The sequence below is a fragment of the Xyrauchen texanus genome, chromosome 4 (genome assembly GCF_025860055.1).
Source record: "Xyrauchen texanus isolate HMW12.3.18 chromosome 4, RBS_HiC_50CHRs, whole genome shotgun sequence".
NCBI classification, from domain to species: Eukaryota; Metazoa; Chordata; class Actinopteri; order Cypriniformes; family Catostomidae; genus Xyrauchen; species Xyrauchen texanus.
The window spans coordinates 32499630-32514963 of record NC_068279.1 but is presented as its reverse complement, the minus strand read 5'-3'; the positions used below and the strand labels follow the sequence as shown (position 1 = coordinate 32514963).

The window sequence follows — 15334 nt, the reverse complement described above, 5'->3', positions numbered from 1 at the left end:
CAGATCTCAGTTCTTTAGGTATTTACAGCTGTGTCCTCTGCTTTGTACTACTACTACTATTTTTTGGAGTAGCATACCCCCAAAGCGACAGATACACTGGGTGGTGGTGATTGCTGCTTTTGGAAAAGGTCATTAGGTATCAGTGTATTACACCCTGCTAATTCAGAGTCTGGGGGACAGATCTTTGACTTCTATCAAGAGATTATGGGAGAAAGATTTAAATTTGGTATTAGAGGAGGGAGTGTTGGCTAGGATTCCGGGGGGTGGGGGTTGGGGGGTGTTAAGATCCAAGAATTTTGATTGAAGGTTCAGAGTTTTGTGTGTGACGTGTTGGGTACTCGGGTTTCCTTTTGCACCAGGCTCTGTATTTTTTATGGGATGGGGTGGTTATCAAAATAGGGGATAATCACCCAAAAAATTGGGTTCTGACCAGTGTTATGATTGTTTTAAGGGGATGAAAGTCGGCTGGAGTGCCCTTATTTCGGGAGTGGTGTGCGGAGAAGGGCAGGGTGGCTGCTTTCAAGGAGGTGTCATGTAGAAGGCTGGGGATATGGAATTAATTTGATGGGAAATGGTGCAGTTATTTGGCATTATTGGGGGACTCTCGGGGAGGTGCTGTGGAGAGAGAGGCGTAGTTTTAGATGTGTATGATTATTATATATTTTATTATTGTTATTATTATTATTATTATTATATATTTTTTGTGTGTGTTTACTTATGTGTGACCACTGGGATGTTCGTTTGGGGTCAGGGTGGGGTTGTGGATGGAGGTAGTAGTGTGAGTTAAATGTTGATTCAGTGTATTTAGTTTTTCTTTGTCAACTATATGAATCAATAAAAAATGTTAATAGAAAACAAAAAAACACCTGGGTTTTGGCACTTACAATGGAAGTGAATGGGGCCAGTCCATAAACATTAAAATACACAGCTACAAGACATATACATTATATGTGTTAGCAGAATTTTGTGTAGTAATTAATTTACCATCTTTACAGAATTTATAGGGTTTACACTCGTAACGTTGTCACATTGTAATATTGAATATTACTTTAAATCTAAGGTTGGTAAATGGTTTTATCAAATTCAATTGTGTGAACACTATATTGTGTATATGTGTATTTGTTTACATCTTGTGCATACCTTTGAAACTCTGTTGTAAGGGGGTTAAGATGGGCAAGGAGGAGGCGAGAACCGGCTGGTCAATATAAATAATATTTAATTAAACTCAAAACCCAAAACACACAAACATAAACACACACATGACGGACATGCCCGTAATTCTCTCTCTCTCTCTCTCTCTCGAACCGACCGTCTTTATCCCTCGCGCGCCCCATCAGGCCGATTGGGGACCGGGCGTGCGACATTCTAGCCCGGCCCCGCCCCCCTCTGCTCCACACTCCTCCCGGCATGACCTACATCCCCCTCCCTCTTTCCCTGGGGAGGGGCGTGCTTTGCGCCCTGTCAGGTCATCCCCGCCTTACTCGACCTGGGAGGAGACAGGATGGGAAAACAACAACAAAAAATATGCGAGGGAAAAGGCCAACAGGGTGCGACAGAGAGAGAGAGAGAGTGGAGAGAGAGAAGAAGTTCACTCACCGGTTCTCTGATGTACCGTCGCGTGGTCCTCGAACACTACGCCACACTCTCCGGCGGACGACAGCTGCTCCTCTCTGGGCGAACCGGAGTCAAATCTCCGACCCCCAGCGGCACCTGGGGACATTCCTCCGCCCCTGGCAGCGGACCTACCGCTCCAGGCAATCGGGGAGTTACTTCCCTCCTCCCCTCGCGGACGGCGGTCTAACCTAGACCCCTCCGCGTTTCTGGGAGACGTCAGGGCACTCCTCCGCCCCTTGCAGCTGCTCCATTACTCCAGGAGGTCGGGGAATCCAGTCCCCACTCACCCCACGGACGGGTTGTCGGGCTACTCCGGCAGATGGTAGCGGCGCTCCACTGGGTGGACGGTAGTGTCGAGTACTCTGCGACGGGCATCCCTCCTCCTTCCCTGTTTTCGGCACCAATATAAGGGGGTTAAGATGGGCAAGGAGGAGGCAAGAACCAGCTTGTCAATATAAATAATATTTAATAAACCCAAAACACACATTTACGTGCCCGTAATTCTCTCTCTCGAACCGTCGTCACCGGCCACCTTTATCCCTCGCGCACCCCATCAGGCCGATTGGGGACCGGGCGTGCGACATTCTAGCCCGGCCCCGCCCCCCTCCGCTGCACATCTGTATTTTAAAATGTTTGGACTGGCCACATTCACTTCCATTTTAAGTGCCCTAATGTAACCGTGATTTAATAGGACCCAAGATATACACTTTCACTTAAACATTCATATAAATTTTAACCTATAATATTGATTTAAAAGTTCATGGATAAGTTCTGCATTAACTATGCTAATACAGAACTATATAAATTATGCCTTGCTTACAGTATCTTTTAGCAACTGTGTTGAAAGTGACAAGTTAACCTGATTTGACATAAGGGTGTAGTAAAAGGAGCTGAATAAACATGTTGGCAATGCTAGTGATGGCAAGTTGCAAATGCATTAAATCTGACACTATGGGAACACGGCTCATCAGTTTTGACGACATCAGCAGATCCAATGCCCTACTGTTCCAGTAGCATCTCCTTACACAACGGTTGACTAGCTTATGTACCCTTATTGATTTGAATGTGTTTGAGCTAGAAATACATGCTGTCAAAACATTCTCACAATACCTTATCTTAGTGCTTCATAATTACTCCCCTATTTTCACAAATTATTTGTGATGCTATTTACAGGAACTGTTTAAGTAAATTGGAGAAGAGATAACTAGTGTGAAGTACACAGAACATCCTCCCAATGGGAATGATGAGATCATTTCTTGAAATGTAAGAATTGTCCTCACAGGATATATTCAGGGTAATAGATCTGCAGTCTTCATAAGAAAGCGGAACAGCTGTAGTCAATCTATAATTTCATGCAAGCTTCTCCATCACTATTATTATTCAGATTTCTTTCCTAAGAGACCCTTCTTTGCTCTGTTTGAAGCCAGAAATTATTCCATCTGAACCAATACACTATATATTGAGTGCTTAAACTAATCTCATAATATCAAAGTCATATATTGTTAACTTTAGTAGGTCCAATTTATAATCATTTCACATGTAATTTGCAAATTAGATTTTATAGATTAGACTAAAATAAATCTTAAGGTTTATTTCACATGGGAGAATGCAATTAAACACACCTTTTTGCAGAAAAGCCGGTTCGTTTGTTTTGGTTTTCTGGTCTATATTTTCTCTGAATCTAATACAATTCAGAGTACAATTGCCATATGTATATAAAGCCTTGTATAATCTGATGTCAGTAAAAGTTGAGTTAAAAAAAGATTTGAATTGTAAAAGCTATAAACCGTTTATAGAGCTTTCATGTTAATGACATCTGTGATACATAGACAAAACTAATGTATTGACCAGGTGTTACATATTTGCTCATAAAGTGTCATTAGTAAATAGAATAATTTGTCCTTCCAGATCCATGTACAGCTTCTCTATAATGGCTAATATACATTTTGCCTCTGCAGCAGTCACATTAACAAAGGTTTTCTTGCCAGATAAATTAAAACTTGAATTACATGAAGAATCACATTTATCTAATTGCAGTTTTTGCTAATATTTTCATTGACTTTAGAATGTAAAAACATCAATGAGCTGAACAAATTACTGTTGTTCTTTGCAATCCATAATCCAAAAATTATAACTTTTTGAAGACTCTTAATTAATGGTGTTTAAGTGTGACAAATATCTGCCCAGCTCTGTTGAAATGTATAGATGTAAATTTCCTTAGGTTTTCTATTCTTTTATCTATGACCTATTCTTTAATTCTAGAATCTTGATTACAATGCTAGTAAAATGAACATAAATTGAACAAAGTTATTATCCATTATCAAAATAAAATTACATTCAAAATTACATATGGGGAAGGAACATGGGGCATGTTACAATATTGTATTAAAAAAATATTTTATTCACGCTTTTGAAAGTAACAAAATTAACATCTACATTTAAATACTCTACATATTATGGTGCATTATAATATACAACATGCATTTTGTATATGGAGTATGTACACACACACACACACACACACATATATAGTGTCAAAATAGCAGCACAGATTGTTTTAGATGCTGCCTATTTTACTAATATGATTAAACTATATTGTCTGTAATTTACTGATCACTGCCAACTTTAATAATTTTCACAAATGTGTGTAAATAAATATAAAAACAGTACCCAAGTTAGTATGTACATTTGAGATTCTTTAACAAAAAGTCTTACTGGGAAGTCGGATTTAAAGAAAGAGAAGGTCTTTTTAATATGGCCTCCACTGAGAACGATAAAGACTCTCCTGTGGAAACCTTGGTGCTCCGTGGCTTTGCTACAAAGTCCTTTACCACTCTTTCAGAGTTTTTGAATCCGACTGTGTCTTTGGCTGCACCCTCCCTGAAATTTTTTGCTGCTTCCTCCAGAAGTTCCTTACAATATTGCCCACTCATTTCTGGATTTTTGTCATTTAGTGTCTGCTGTATGAGAGAATGGAAGGAGTTGAGCTTCATAGACAGTGCATGCTTGGCAGTGTCTTTGCTCATGTTGTTCAGCACATGCTCATGGCTCCCTGGATGTGGAGGCACATTTGCAAAAGCTTTTCCAAAGACCCTCTTAAGAGGTGAGAAGGCAGAACGGGAACTTCCGTTCTGGCTAAGTCCTGTCTGAGCCTCCCCATGCCCTGACTGTTGGTCAGATGGCTCTGGAGCCACTCGAGAGCCCTCAAGCCTGGATGCTGCCACCTCTTGCTCAGCCGAGTGACTCTCAGTAAAGGTCATCATCTTTGGATCCCAAACAGCTCCAGGTTTCAAGTTCTGGACTGCGGTGGCATTTAGGAGGCACTGCTGGTACAATAGGGCATCACCAATACTGTTGCTGCCCCGTGGCCACATCACAAAGCGAGGTGAGTGCGGGTACTGGCGATAGGTGGTCGCTACGCTCACGTTGGAGGAGATGAGCTCCACGTTTGCTTTCATCCCACCTGAGGTCGCATACTGGAGGGAGAGGTCGAGACAGCCTGGCAGGAAGCCGCAGAGATCCGAGGAAGAAGGTTCAACTGCAGAAGGGGCAGAGGAGGAAGAGAACGCTGTCTTGTAGGAATTGTACTCAGCAGCATGGACCATGCTGCCTGGGTGGAAGAGCGAGGCAGAGGCTGACTGGTTGGACTCGAGAAGCTCCCGTTCTTTATACTCCCGTTCCAGCATGATGGTCTCTAGCTCCTTGTCGGCAAAAGCTCGTCTCTTCCTCATGCGGTCGCTCAGAGGGGGCAGAGCAGGACTGACACCTAGGAATGGGTCAGTCTGCACCGGACGATATCCTGTGAGGGATAGTATTTAGTTAGATGCTATGAAATATTCACAGACAGAATTTAAATATAAGCATAGTCATACCACATTGTGTTTTTTTGTCACTAACAATTATTTCCTAATTAAAATATACAGTACATAATTTATACTGTATATATACAGTCTTTATACTGAGGCAAAAAGTGGTCACACCAAATATTGATTTAGCTATTTTTCTGTTCACTGGACTTGTATGACATTAATTGATTAATGAAAACGTTTTGTCAATATTTTTTTATGAAATCCTCACTTTGAAAGTTTTTCACAAGTGCCTAAAACTTTTGCACAGTACTGTATATATATATATATATATATATATATATATATATATATATATATATATATATATATATATAGTTTAATGTGTTTTCAATCCAATGTTCTAATCTTTCCTTAACTGTGTTTGGGATTATTGAATGTCATGCATAACTTTTTTCCTGAATTAGTAAGTGTTAATGTAATATTATTACATATACTGTGATAATTTTTATGATAAGTTCAACATGTGCTGTAATATAGAGACGCTTACTCCATGAAAATATCCAGAGAGGAACCAAGATAATTAAATTGAAAAGGACAGAAGTCCAAGATAGGCTGAGAGAAGAGGAGAAAAGAGGGGTAAAATTAGTTTTTAAAAGAAGGAAAATTGGGGTGAATGATCAGATAGATCAAACAAATATTGCGCTCTCAACAAGAAGGTAGAATTCTCAATATGTGCTTTGCAATTTATTTTCATTTCTTTACCCACCTTCTAAAATACTTCTAGACAGCATGGTAGATGGACGCATGTGTCTCTGATAGATACTTCGTCTTTCCACTGGTATTTGCTTTCCTGATATACCCTTCTTGTCCTAAAATGATAGAATATACATAATAGTAAGACATTTTTAATAGGTTTATTTTGGTTTAAGCAATTAATAGGCTCATGTACCATCCATTAGAATGTGACATCAATGATGGATAAAACTCTAATACAATACATCTTTTTAAATAACAATAATACTTAAAGCAAATCCTTTTGAACACTTTAAGAAAGGTCTGTCTTCTCACTATTAACTTCACAATTATTTGTGATTCATTTTCTTAAGTTTCTGCATTTACTTTACAATTTACTTTATTTGTATTTATTTATTATATATATTTTTTTTACTTATGACAACTGAAATTGACTGAAGTAAAATGCCAAGGCCTAGTGGGCTTTGATTTGGGTCTTTAGGAGAAGTTAAGTCTTGAGTTATCCATTATGGTCTGCTGGAGCTATGTATTAGTTTAGGTGTGCTCACCTCTGTCGCTTGCTGTCTTCGCAGTGCCACTTGCGCAGCCATTACGCGCTGTCTCTCCACGACCAGCAGGCAGTTTGCGCACTGGCAATCTTTCCATCGGCAGAATCTCTTGTGTCCCTTGAGACAGGATACAACGCCGTGGTTCCTGCACCGGGCGCACTTGGGAGTGCGGCTCAGTTTCCGCTGGAATCCACAGCCGAGGTTTACGCGGGAGGGTTTGTCGTTGTCTTTGGTACCCGCGTCGTGCTCTCCGGCGCTCATGGTGTTGAACACCACTTGGTCATTGCTCTCGGTTTCCAGGCCCTCGACGTCGATCTCAAACTCCGTGCCAGAAAGATCTGTCATTTTCTTGGAATTATTCAAGACGCTTTTAAATAGATGCTGTCAAAATAAAGCCATGATTAAAATCAGCCACTGAAGTGTTTGAAAGCACTTTAGTCTCATGTAAAATAAAAAAGCAAATAAGATTATGATAGGCCTATATTTAAAACAAATGCATAATTATGTATTCTGAAAATGTGTTTACCTAATAATGCTTCATCTATATTAACTGGTTTGATTGATAATAATATTACATGTCTGGATCAACCTGACTGCTACACCAGGTTGCACTAACAAAACTCGTTTTTTGAGACTTTATAAAAGAAGCTTACCTTGCCAAAGCAGCACTAAAGGATGAATGGGAATCCAACAGTTTCTATAAGAGCAATGTTAAAGAGATATTAAGCGCTGCTCCATGGTTAAATAAGCCACTTTTCTTGCACGTCATGTACATCAGAGAACGACATTCAGACTACCTGATCTGTCACTGCGCTGTGATGAGAGCCTCTCTAAGCCTTTCAACCCGGGACGCCTCCTCTAAGATCTGCGCAGCAAATCTGCCACAGCCAATGAGGTAACGCCATTCGCAGCGAGCCAATCAGGACAGAGTGGCGCTGCCCCATTGGCTGGAACAGAAGCGCTCTCTAAACAATGTGCTTAATGGGGTGAAATTACAAATAAAACATTTCGAGGAAACTATCAATTAGTCACTGAGCACAATGGGGGATTTCAGCTGTTTAATTCGACCAACTTAAAACTCCCATGTCTGCTCATAAACTTCGTTTATGCTATTGCTATAATTATGTTATTGAATTGTTTTCTCAGCTCATAAATGGCATTGAGGTTACGCTTTAACTAAATAGAATAAAACAAAATAATGCAATGGCATGTTAACAGATGCGTAATGGAATAAAATATAGAGAGAATGTTTTGCAGTGCAGGTTACTCTCAATACACTCTCCATCGCCCTTGGCTAACAGAGTTTATTCGGTTCATTTCATTAGCCTAAATAACAAACTCCTATTTGCAAGTTACGTTGTAATATTTCGTTAATGTGCCTGATGTGGGTAAAGTAACCAGTAATTGAAACTATTCAAATTACAGTTGGTGAATGCAAAAGTTGGCGATGGATTTTCATTTTTATTCAAATGCGCCTAACAGGTGTTTTTTTTTTTTTTTTTTTTTTTTGTTGTTGTTGGTTTGTTTTTGTTTATTTATTTTTTTTGCTTTTAGAGAAATTATTATTCATAATTTATGTGTACAATTGTTTATTCTTATGTTGATCATGATAATTTAATAATAGCCTAATTAATGTTATTTGTAATTACCACATTGCGATTGTAGCCTGTTTCTAATAATGGAATGACATTTTATTTTATTATTGTTATTTTATTTTTTAATCGCATAAAACCCATTGGTCGGGTTTGGAAATTTGTATTTAATTTATGTATTTACATATGCTTATAATTTACTGGCTATATTGATTGTGTATTTGTTTTTAGACAATAGGTTATGCTACAATGTTCTATTTTTTATGATTCTGCTTGTCTAACAAAATTTGTTTAGCTGTTAACAAGACACCAGATCTCTTCTGACACCAATTAATATCTCTTATCATCGCTTGACAAATGCGCAACCCTTCGGGGATGCATTTACGGACTGTTGTCAACTATAGATCGAGCATGATATGACAGCTGACACAACAAGCGATACTAAAAAAAACATTGACTAAGTATGCGGGAAGGCTACACAAAACACAATTATATTTGTCCCAATCAACCTACCATGTGTGATGTTTCTCAAAACAAAGTAAAATCAACTGACACTAAAGAATGTAACATCATGGGGTTCTCTACAGACAGCAGCATTAGCGGGACGTGGGAGAATGAGCTTGTAGACAATATATCGCTTGAGTTCAACGAACAACAAAACTTTCACTTTTCACACTGTTTTAAACTTTTTTTGCCAAAAAGTTAGAAATGTATATGACGTTACATTAGATTAGATTAAACGTCGAGCGAGAGGAGGATGGAGTTACACCGCCACTCATTAAGGCTGTTCAATGAGAATAATAGGCTACTGTTGCATTCAACTATTAACATTGGAATTGTTCAAATGATTTACGAATATATCCTAATTTTGAATAATAAATAGCTAATAATTGAACATATACATGCAATGATTTTTTTATATTGTTTTTAACAGATATGTAATAATTATATATATATATACAAAATGATCCAGATTGACACTTCTGATACATGTTCTCTAATATTTATTAAACTGGAATAGTTTTGCATCATAAACCTGGATTTAGAAAGTATCCTTACAGTTATGACTACATGTTTTATTAGGCCTGGAGAATATTGCGTTTGATGATTTAGTAGCACATTTTCAGTTCACGGGTAACCAGTTCGGTATTTTTAGGGTGATGTGGGTTAATTGTCAGTCTGGTCTTGTCCCGTTGCCTCTGTCGCGCACATGTGGTGAAGATGTTTGCTGTGCAGGTGCAGCTTGCCACTCGCCCTTCTTCCCTAATTTATTAGCAAGTTATATGGTCAGCAAACCCAACTGCTACCCAGGGTGCAATTTCCACTTGTGGTATGCTTTGATCTTCTCTTTTCCCTTCCTCTGAAAACACATTACAATGCCAAACGGAGAAAAGAAAAAAAGTTGTGTCTTTTTTTTAAATGGGACTTGTATGCGCGAAGAGATCCATATTGATCACACACAAGTGAATGCTTCATTTAAACATTTGAATTTTTTTGCATCCCGTTATTTGACCAAGTGGAATGGGATATTTACTAATAGGTTTGTGTTTAGTATCTAGAGAGGTGCTTAATTGAAATTGCAGGATAACATGTAGGATTCATGTTAAAATGCAGGCATGTCCATCGTAATGATACCCGTAGACTGGACAAAACGCCATCAGACACGTCCAAGGATATTTATTTACACACGATAGTACGTGACAAACCAATCACGTCCTTGTTTCTGGTTTGGGTTTAGGGCGTATGTTGCATGTTATACACGGCAATGTAACCCGAGACGAGACTTCTGAGTTCACTGGATCCCTGTTATGTTAATTAGCATTTCAAGGCGCTTGATGGATCGGTAACACGTGCAACCTGCTGAATACTTAACCAGTCATAATTTGTCTGTGTAGGTGATGTAGACGAGAACTCGGGGCCTTGTTGACTTAGAGGCACAGATTCAAATGTCAGCATTAAAAGCGGTCTCTCGGTTAAGTCAACAGGTGTGTTAAATTGAACTGCAACACCTGCACACTCACCACCGGTTTAGACATACCAGAGACATCAGGAAACCCATAAAGGATTCAATTAAAAACAATAAGTCACTAGATATTATTGTAGGGTAAGTTCTTAAATAATGGTTAATTAGATGATAATCAATAGCTGATTTCGTCATCATCATTATCGTCATCGGAGTGGTCATCTTGTTTCTTTTTATCATTAATGCTGTGATTGTTACTGTTAATATAACCAGAGCTGTGGGAAGATGAATTATGCTGGGTGTGATGTACTAGTAGGAGTTGCATATTTGCGTGTAGCTTACATTTAAAATAAATAAATAAATACATACATAGTATTAATTAAGTTATAGGCCTAATTAAATTAAGAAATCAATTATTTTAAGATACACAGTACAATTATATTTAACCATGGCTCAAATGATTAGATTAATTTTCATGACATTTCGCAGCGGACGTCTCTGATCGTTATTTCGCATGGGATAAAGAGATTTCTATAGGTGTGTATACTGGTTTTACGTTTTTTATGTTGAGGGAATGTATTTAGCTGTGCTTATTAATTATGTAGAAAATATTAAACTTGTGCATGCGATTATTAGAAGAAATGTATTGGAATATTTGACAAATGATAACAGATTGCAATGCTCTAAATATACTCTCTTGAGAAAACAACACATTCAAGTTCTGTAATTTTATTAGTCGCCTATTCTGGAAAATATACCACAAAATGTGGGGCTACACATTTCCTAACCAAAATAAAATATGATCATTTCTTTCTCTTTAAACAGTTAACGCTGGTTGTTGCGTGTATGGTTTGATGCATGATTTTCTTAAACATTTATTTGAGGATGTGGACAGTGGCAGAGCCCCATTGGCCACCCCACTCGCAATTGCCGTTTTTAAGCACAATACTTCACATGTACTGCCCGAAAATTTCTTCGCCTGCCCGGCCACCTCTGTGAAAAACCCCTGGGTCTGCCCCTGGATGTGAATTGCGTCTTTTCATTTTCTGGTGTCTTTCACTAATGACTTTAGACACAGAGAACTTCAGAAACAACAATAAAGTGCTCACAGACAGCACAGATTCACTGGATTTTTACCAGCATGTCAATTCGCAGTGGGTCACCTTTACCTGGGTAATTTTAGGGGTGAAAAGTGGTAACGATTCTAGGGTCCCAAAGGTCCGGGGGGGTGGGGGGCAACAACAAATACAATACTGTATTATTTGAATAGGAAAGGGACCCAGAGCATTATATAGTCAGGGGGCCCAGGATTTTCTGCTACGGCCCTGGATATAAGCTATTAGGATGGGGGTATTTTTTTGTTGCTATTTGATTACCTTCATCTGTGCTATTACCATCTCTCTCCCCCCGGTTTTGGCTTCAAGCACATGACTAAACTTTTCTTATGGGTTGACAGACAGCAGCAGGGGATGGGGGGTGTAATTAAGGGTGAAAGTTCAGCACATCGGATTGCATGCATAATGTCGCCTTGTAATATAGCATTTAGTTTATTATTATTACTATAATAATCAGTCTATTACTGTTATAATCACTGTTAAGGAACAAGTGCAGTTGTTCTCATTTTCTGAGAAACATTTTGGCTGTATACAACTAAAAGGCAATTATTTCTCAAAATCTTTCCCTCACTTCTCTCTCACACGTGCACACACACCGAACCCCCTGGAAAGGCGGCTTTTCCATTATCATCCCTTTTGCTCACGGCAGACCATATATAGAAGAACAAGAACATATCCACATTTTAGGTTCAAAAGCCCAAACTACACAGCACTCAGAAACATAGCCGATTCAATTTTTGCAGCAAGAGTAGGCTATCACCTATCAGTGTAACCTTAAAAGGTACTGAAAACTGTTAATATTAAATTGCTCGGCTCTGCTTCTTATAATAAACCAAAAGTGTTACCATGAGATGCGCGGCTAGACACTCCAATAGCTAAAATAGTCCAAACGTGGCTTGGCGTTCAGGGGTTGTTGAGATGAAGGCCCTCATGATTTATAAATAATTATGACACCATTCAGTGTTGTAAATTATTCCTCAAGCATACCGTTTTTAGGGAAAACATTTCCACCATGTTTAAATGTGTTTATTAAAAGAACAACCGGCATCTCGACACCAGGGGGTGCTGCAGCACCCTTAATTTCCACGGCATCCAAACAGCATGCCCTTCTTGCGATATCCATAGGCTACTTTTGTCAATCTGAAGCCAGTAAGGAGATAATTGGGGCTCACAGATTATAGCAAACGAAGACAAAACTTTTCAAATAACTTCTATCGTATAATCACAAGGTGACAGTGGGGGCATCCCTGCTCTTGAGGAACTTTTAATTGAGGCTTCAGTGGGGCTTTATGACTTTTCCAATATATATATATATATATATTTCATGATAGGTCATAGTATAAATATTAACACTGTGTTACATAAATACAATTTTTTTTATTTATTTATGTGCACTAAACTTTTTCTAGGTTATTTTTTAATCCCAGAGTGCTGGGTTTCCAATTCGGTTATTTTTAACCCCCACAATTTTAGAGTTGTACCGCATTTCCCCCTTACAGTTTTAAACATATAGGCTAATGTATGTGTAACCCCCACTACAGGGCCACAATAATACATCCGAAGAAAAAAAAATATTCTCAATGGGTCTGAGCTCACTAAATAGTTTTAACTAATATTTTGAGTCCCGAGTTCGGGGTTTCACAAGATCCTCTCAACTTGTATGAAACAGTAATCATGCAAGTTCAAAGGTGTGTATGTGACCGCAACCTGAGGTTTCACCAGCTGCAGATGTCCAACTGAACGAATAAATCATACAACAGTATTAGTTGAATAAACATTTACTATATTCTGAGTAAGAACAACTTATATTTCTCCCTTTAAATCAGCAGTATTGCTGATGATCAAAGTTTACACATTAAACAAACAAACAAAAAAATTAAAAGAAATTATAAACAAAACAACATAATGGCAATTGTAAATACAGAAATGACAGGCACAACAGCAATGTCTTGAAATAAACCAATAACAACAAAATACAATTAATAAAATCAATACAAATTACAATCAGTCCTGTGTATTGTTTATGTGTAATGTATATTCGTTCGTTCAGTTCAGTGTGAAAATGACTACAAACTCTCCTCAATCAACGAAGAAAACCTCTTTTCCATATTCTCCATCCTTTGGCTAATGATCGTCCTCCATTTTGGAATCTCCAGCGCTGCTTTCTCTCATGACAGCACACAGCTGAAATAAGCCATCCGATCGCCACTAACACAATAAAAGTAGTTCAGACATATACTCTTGGCAACTGCGTAAATGGAGTAAATTAACGACAGCCACACGTGAAGCAGTTCTCTCTTCCCTCAAGCTGTCTGAACTGATGAACGTGACTCCGCCTCCACGCAGCGCGTCATCATAATACATCTGTAGGCTACTATGTTCTGTATTCATAAATTTTCTTAACGCAAGAAAATAAAATATATGTCTGACCCTTTTATGTATTAAGAAAGTAAAAAATAATAATAATTAGCATATACTTATAAAAAACAAATATTTAACACAAACTCCAAATATTGGGGTGGGTTACATATGTTAGGTGTGTTATGTAAGTTTTTAATTTAATTATAAAAGATATGTATAAAGCTTTAGTCACGAAATTATTGTTGTAAGGAGCACTAGATGGCGCAGTTAGCTCATTTCCCCTTCTTAAGATCGTTTGGTTCATTCTTCCTGTTTGATTAAGATTATCGTAATTGACCCTTTGAAAAGGGTTTGATCCTAATAGGCTTATAAAAAAGAATTGATAATGTTAAGATCCTTTATTTGTGCCTTAACGTTTTTTTTTTTTACGTTGACATAAATTTAAACCAGATTAGCTGTTTTTGCAGCGCTAAACAGAGAATTGTTTCACCTTTACCTTTGTCTGCATCATTTAGCAGAGTCTGATAAATAACCGCTGTGGTTTTATTATGCATAAAATGTTGACTTTACGACTACATGAGTGGAGTAGCTCCAATGTATTTCATTATGTTTAGAAATGTAAGAAATGTAAGGTTACGATTGAAATAGCAATTTAGCTTTAGGGATCTTCTTTTGGTGCTCTGAAAATGACCACAAAAAAAACTACTATGAAATTATTGTCTCTGATTGTTGATTGTGTCGTCCAGCAGACACAGTATATTATATAATATCCATAACACATTTTTCATTAGCTAATGCTGAAATGTGTGTGTGTGAGCGTGTATTTATCACTTTGTGGGTACCAAATGTCCCCATAAGGATAGTAAAACCCAACATTTTTGACCTTGTGGGGACATTTTGTCGGTTCCCATGAGGAAAACAGCTTATAAATCATACTAAATTATGTTTTTTGAAAATGTAAAAATGCAGAAAGTTTTCTGTGAGGGTTAGGTTTAGGGGTAGGGTTAGGTTTAGGGGATAGAATATAAAGTTTGTACAGTATAAAAACCATTATATCTATGGAAAGTCCCCATAAAACATGGAAACACTACATGAGTGTGTGTGTGTGTGTGTGTGTGTGTGTGTGTGTGTGTGTGAGCGTGTATTTATCACTTTGTGGGTACCAAATGTCCCCATAAGGATAGTAAAACCCAAAATTTTTGACCTTGTGGGGACATTTTGTCGGTCCCCATGAGGAAAACAGCTTATAAATCATACTAAATTATGTTTTTTGAAAATGTAAAAATGCAGAAAGTTTTCTGTGAGGGTTAGGTTTAGGGGTTGTGTTAGGTTTAGGGGATAGAATATAAAGTTTGTACAGTATAAAAACCATTATGTCTATGGAAAGTCCCCATAAAACATGGAAACACAACATGTGTGTGTGTGTGTGTGTGTGTGTGTGTGTGTGTGTGTGTGTGTGTGTGTGTGTGTGTGTGTGTAAAAGTGTTTTGAATTAGTATGTTTATATTTAATTCAGGTAACCACAATAACGACAGTTCATAGAAGGTTTATTTGCCATACATTCACATGCAGGACTGCT

At 38.0% G+C, this 15334-nt stretch overlaps 1 protein-coding gene across 2 annotated transcripts; it reads right to left on the bottom strand.

The window, feature by feature from the left end:
* Positions 1–4000: 4000 nt before the first annotated feature.
* On the bottom strand, positions 4001–7583 carry LOC127642810 (doublesex- and mab-3-related transcription factor 2-like). 2 transcript variants are annotated; one of them, XM_052125289.1, is made up of 5 exons: positions 7522–7583; positions 7378–7421; positions 6725–7105; positions 6190–6292; positions 4001–5413 (listed from the first exon to the last, which is right to left on the bottom strand). In XM_052125289.1, exons 3-5 carry the CDS (start codon positions 7067–7069, stop codon positions 4326–4328), a joined length of 1536 nt encoding a protein of 511 aa, XP_051981249.1. In that variant the 5' UTR covers positions 7070–7105; positions 7378–7421; positions 7522–7583; the 3' UTR covers positions 4001–4325. The 2 variants fall into 2 exon arrangements, with proteins under 2 accessions (XP_051981249.1, XP_051981248.1); XM_052125288.1 differs by having other exon boundaries at positions 7378–7538.
* Between the last annotated feature and the right edge of the window lie 7751 nt (positions 7584–15334).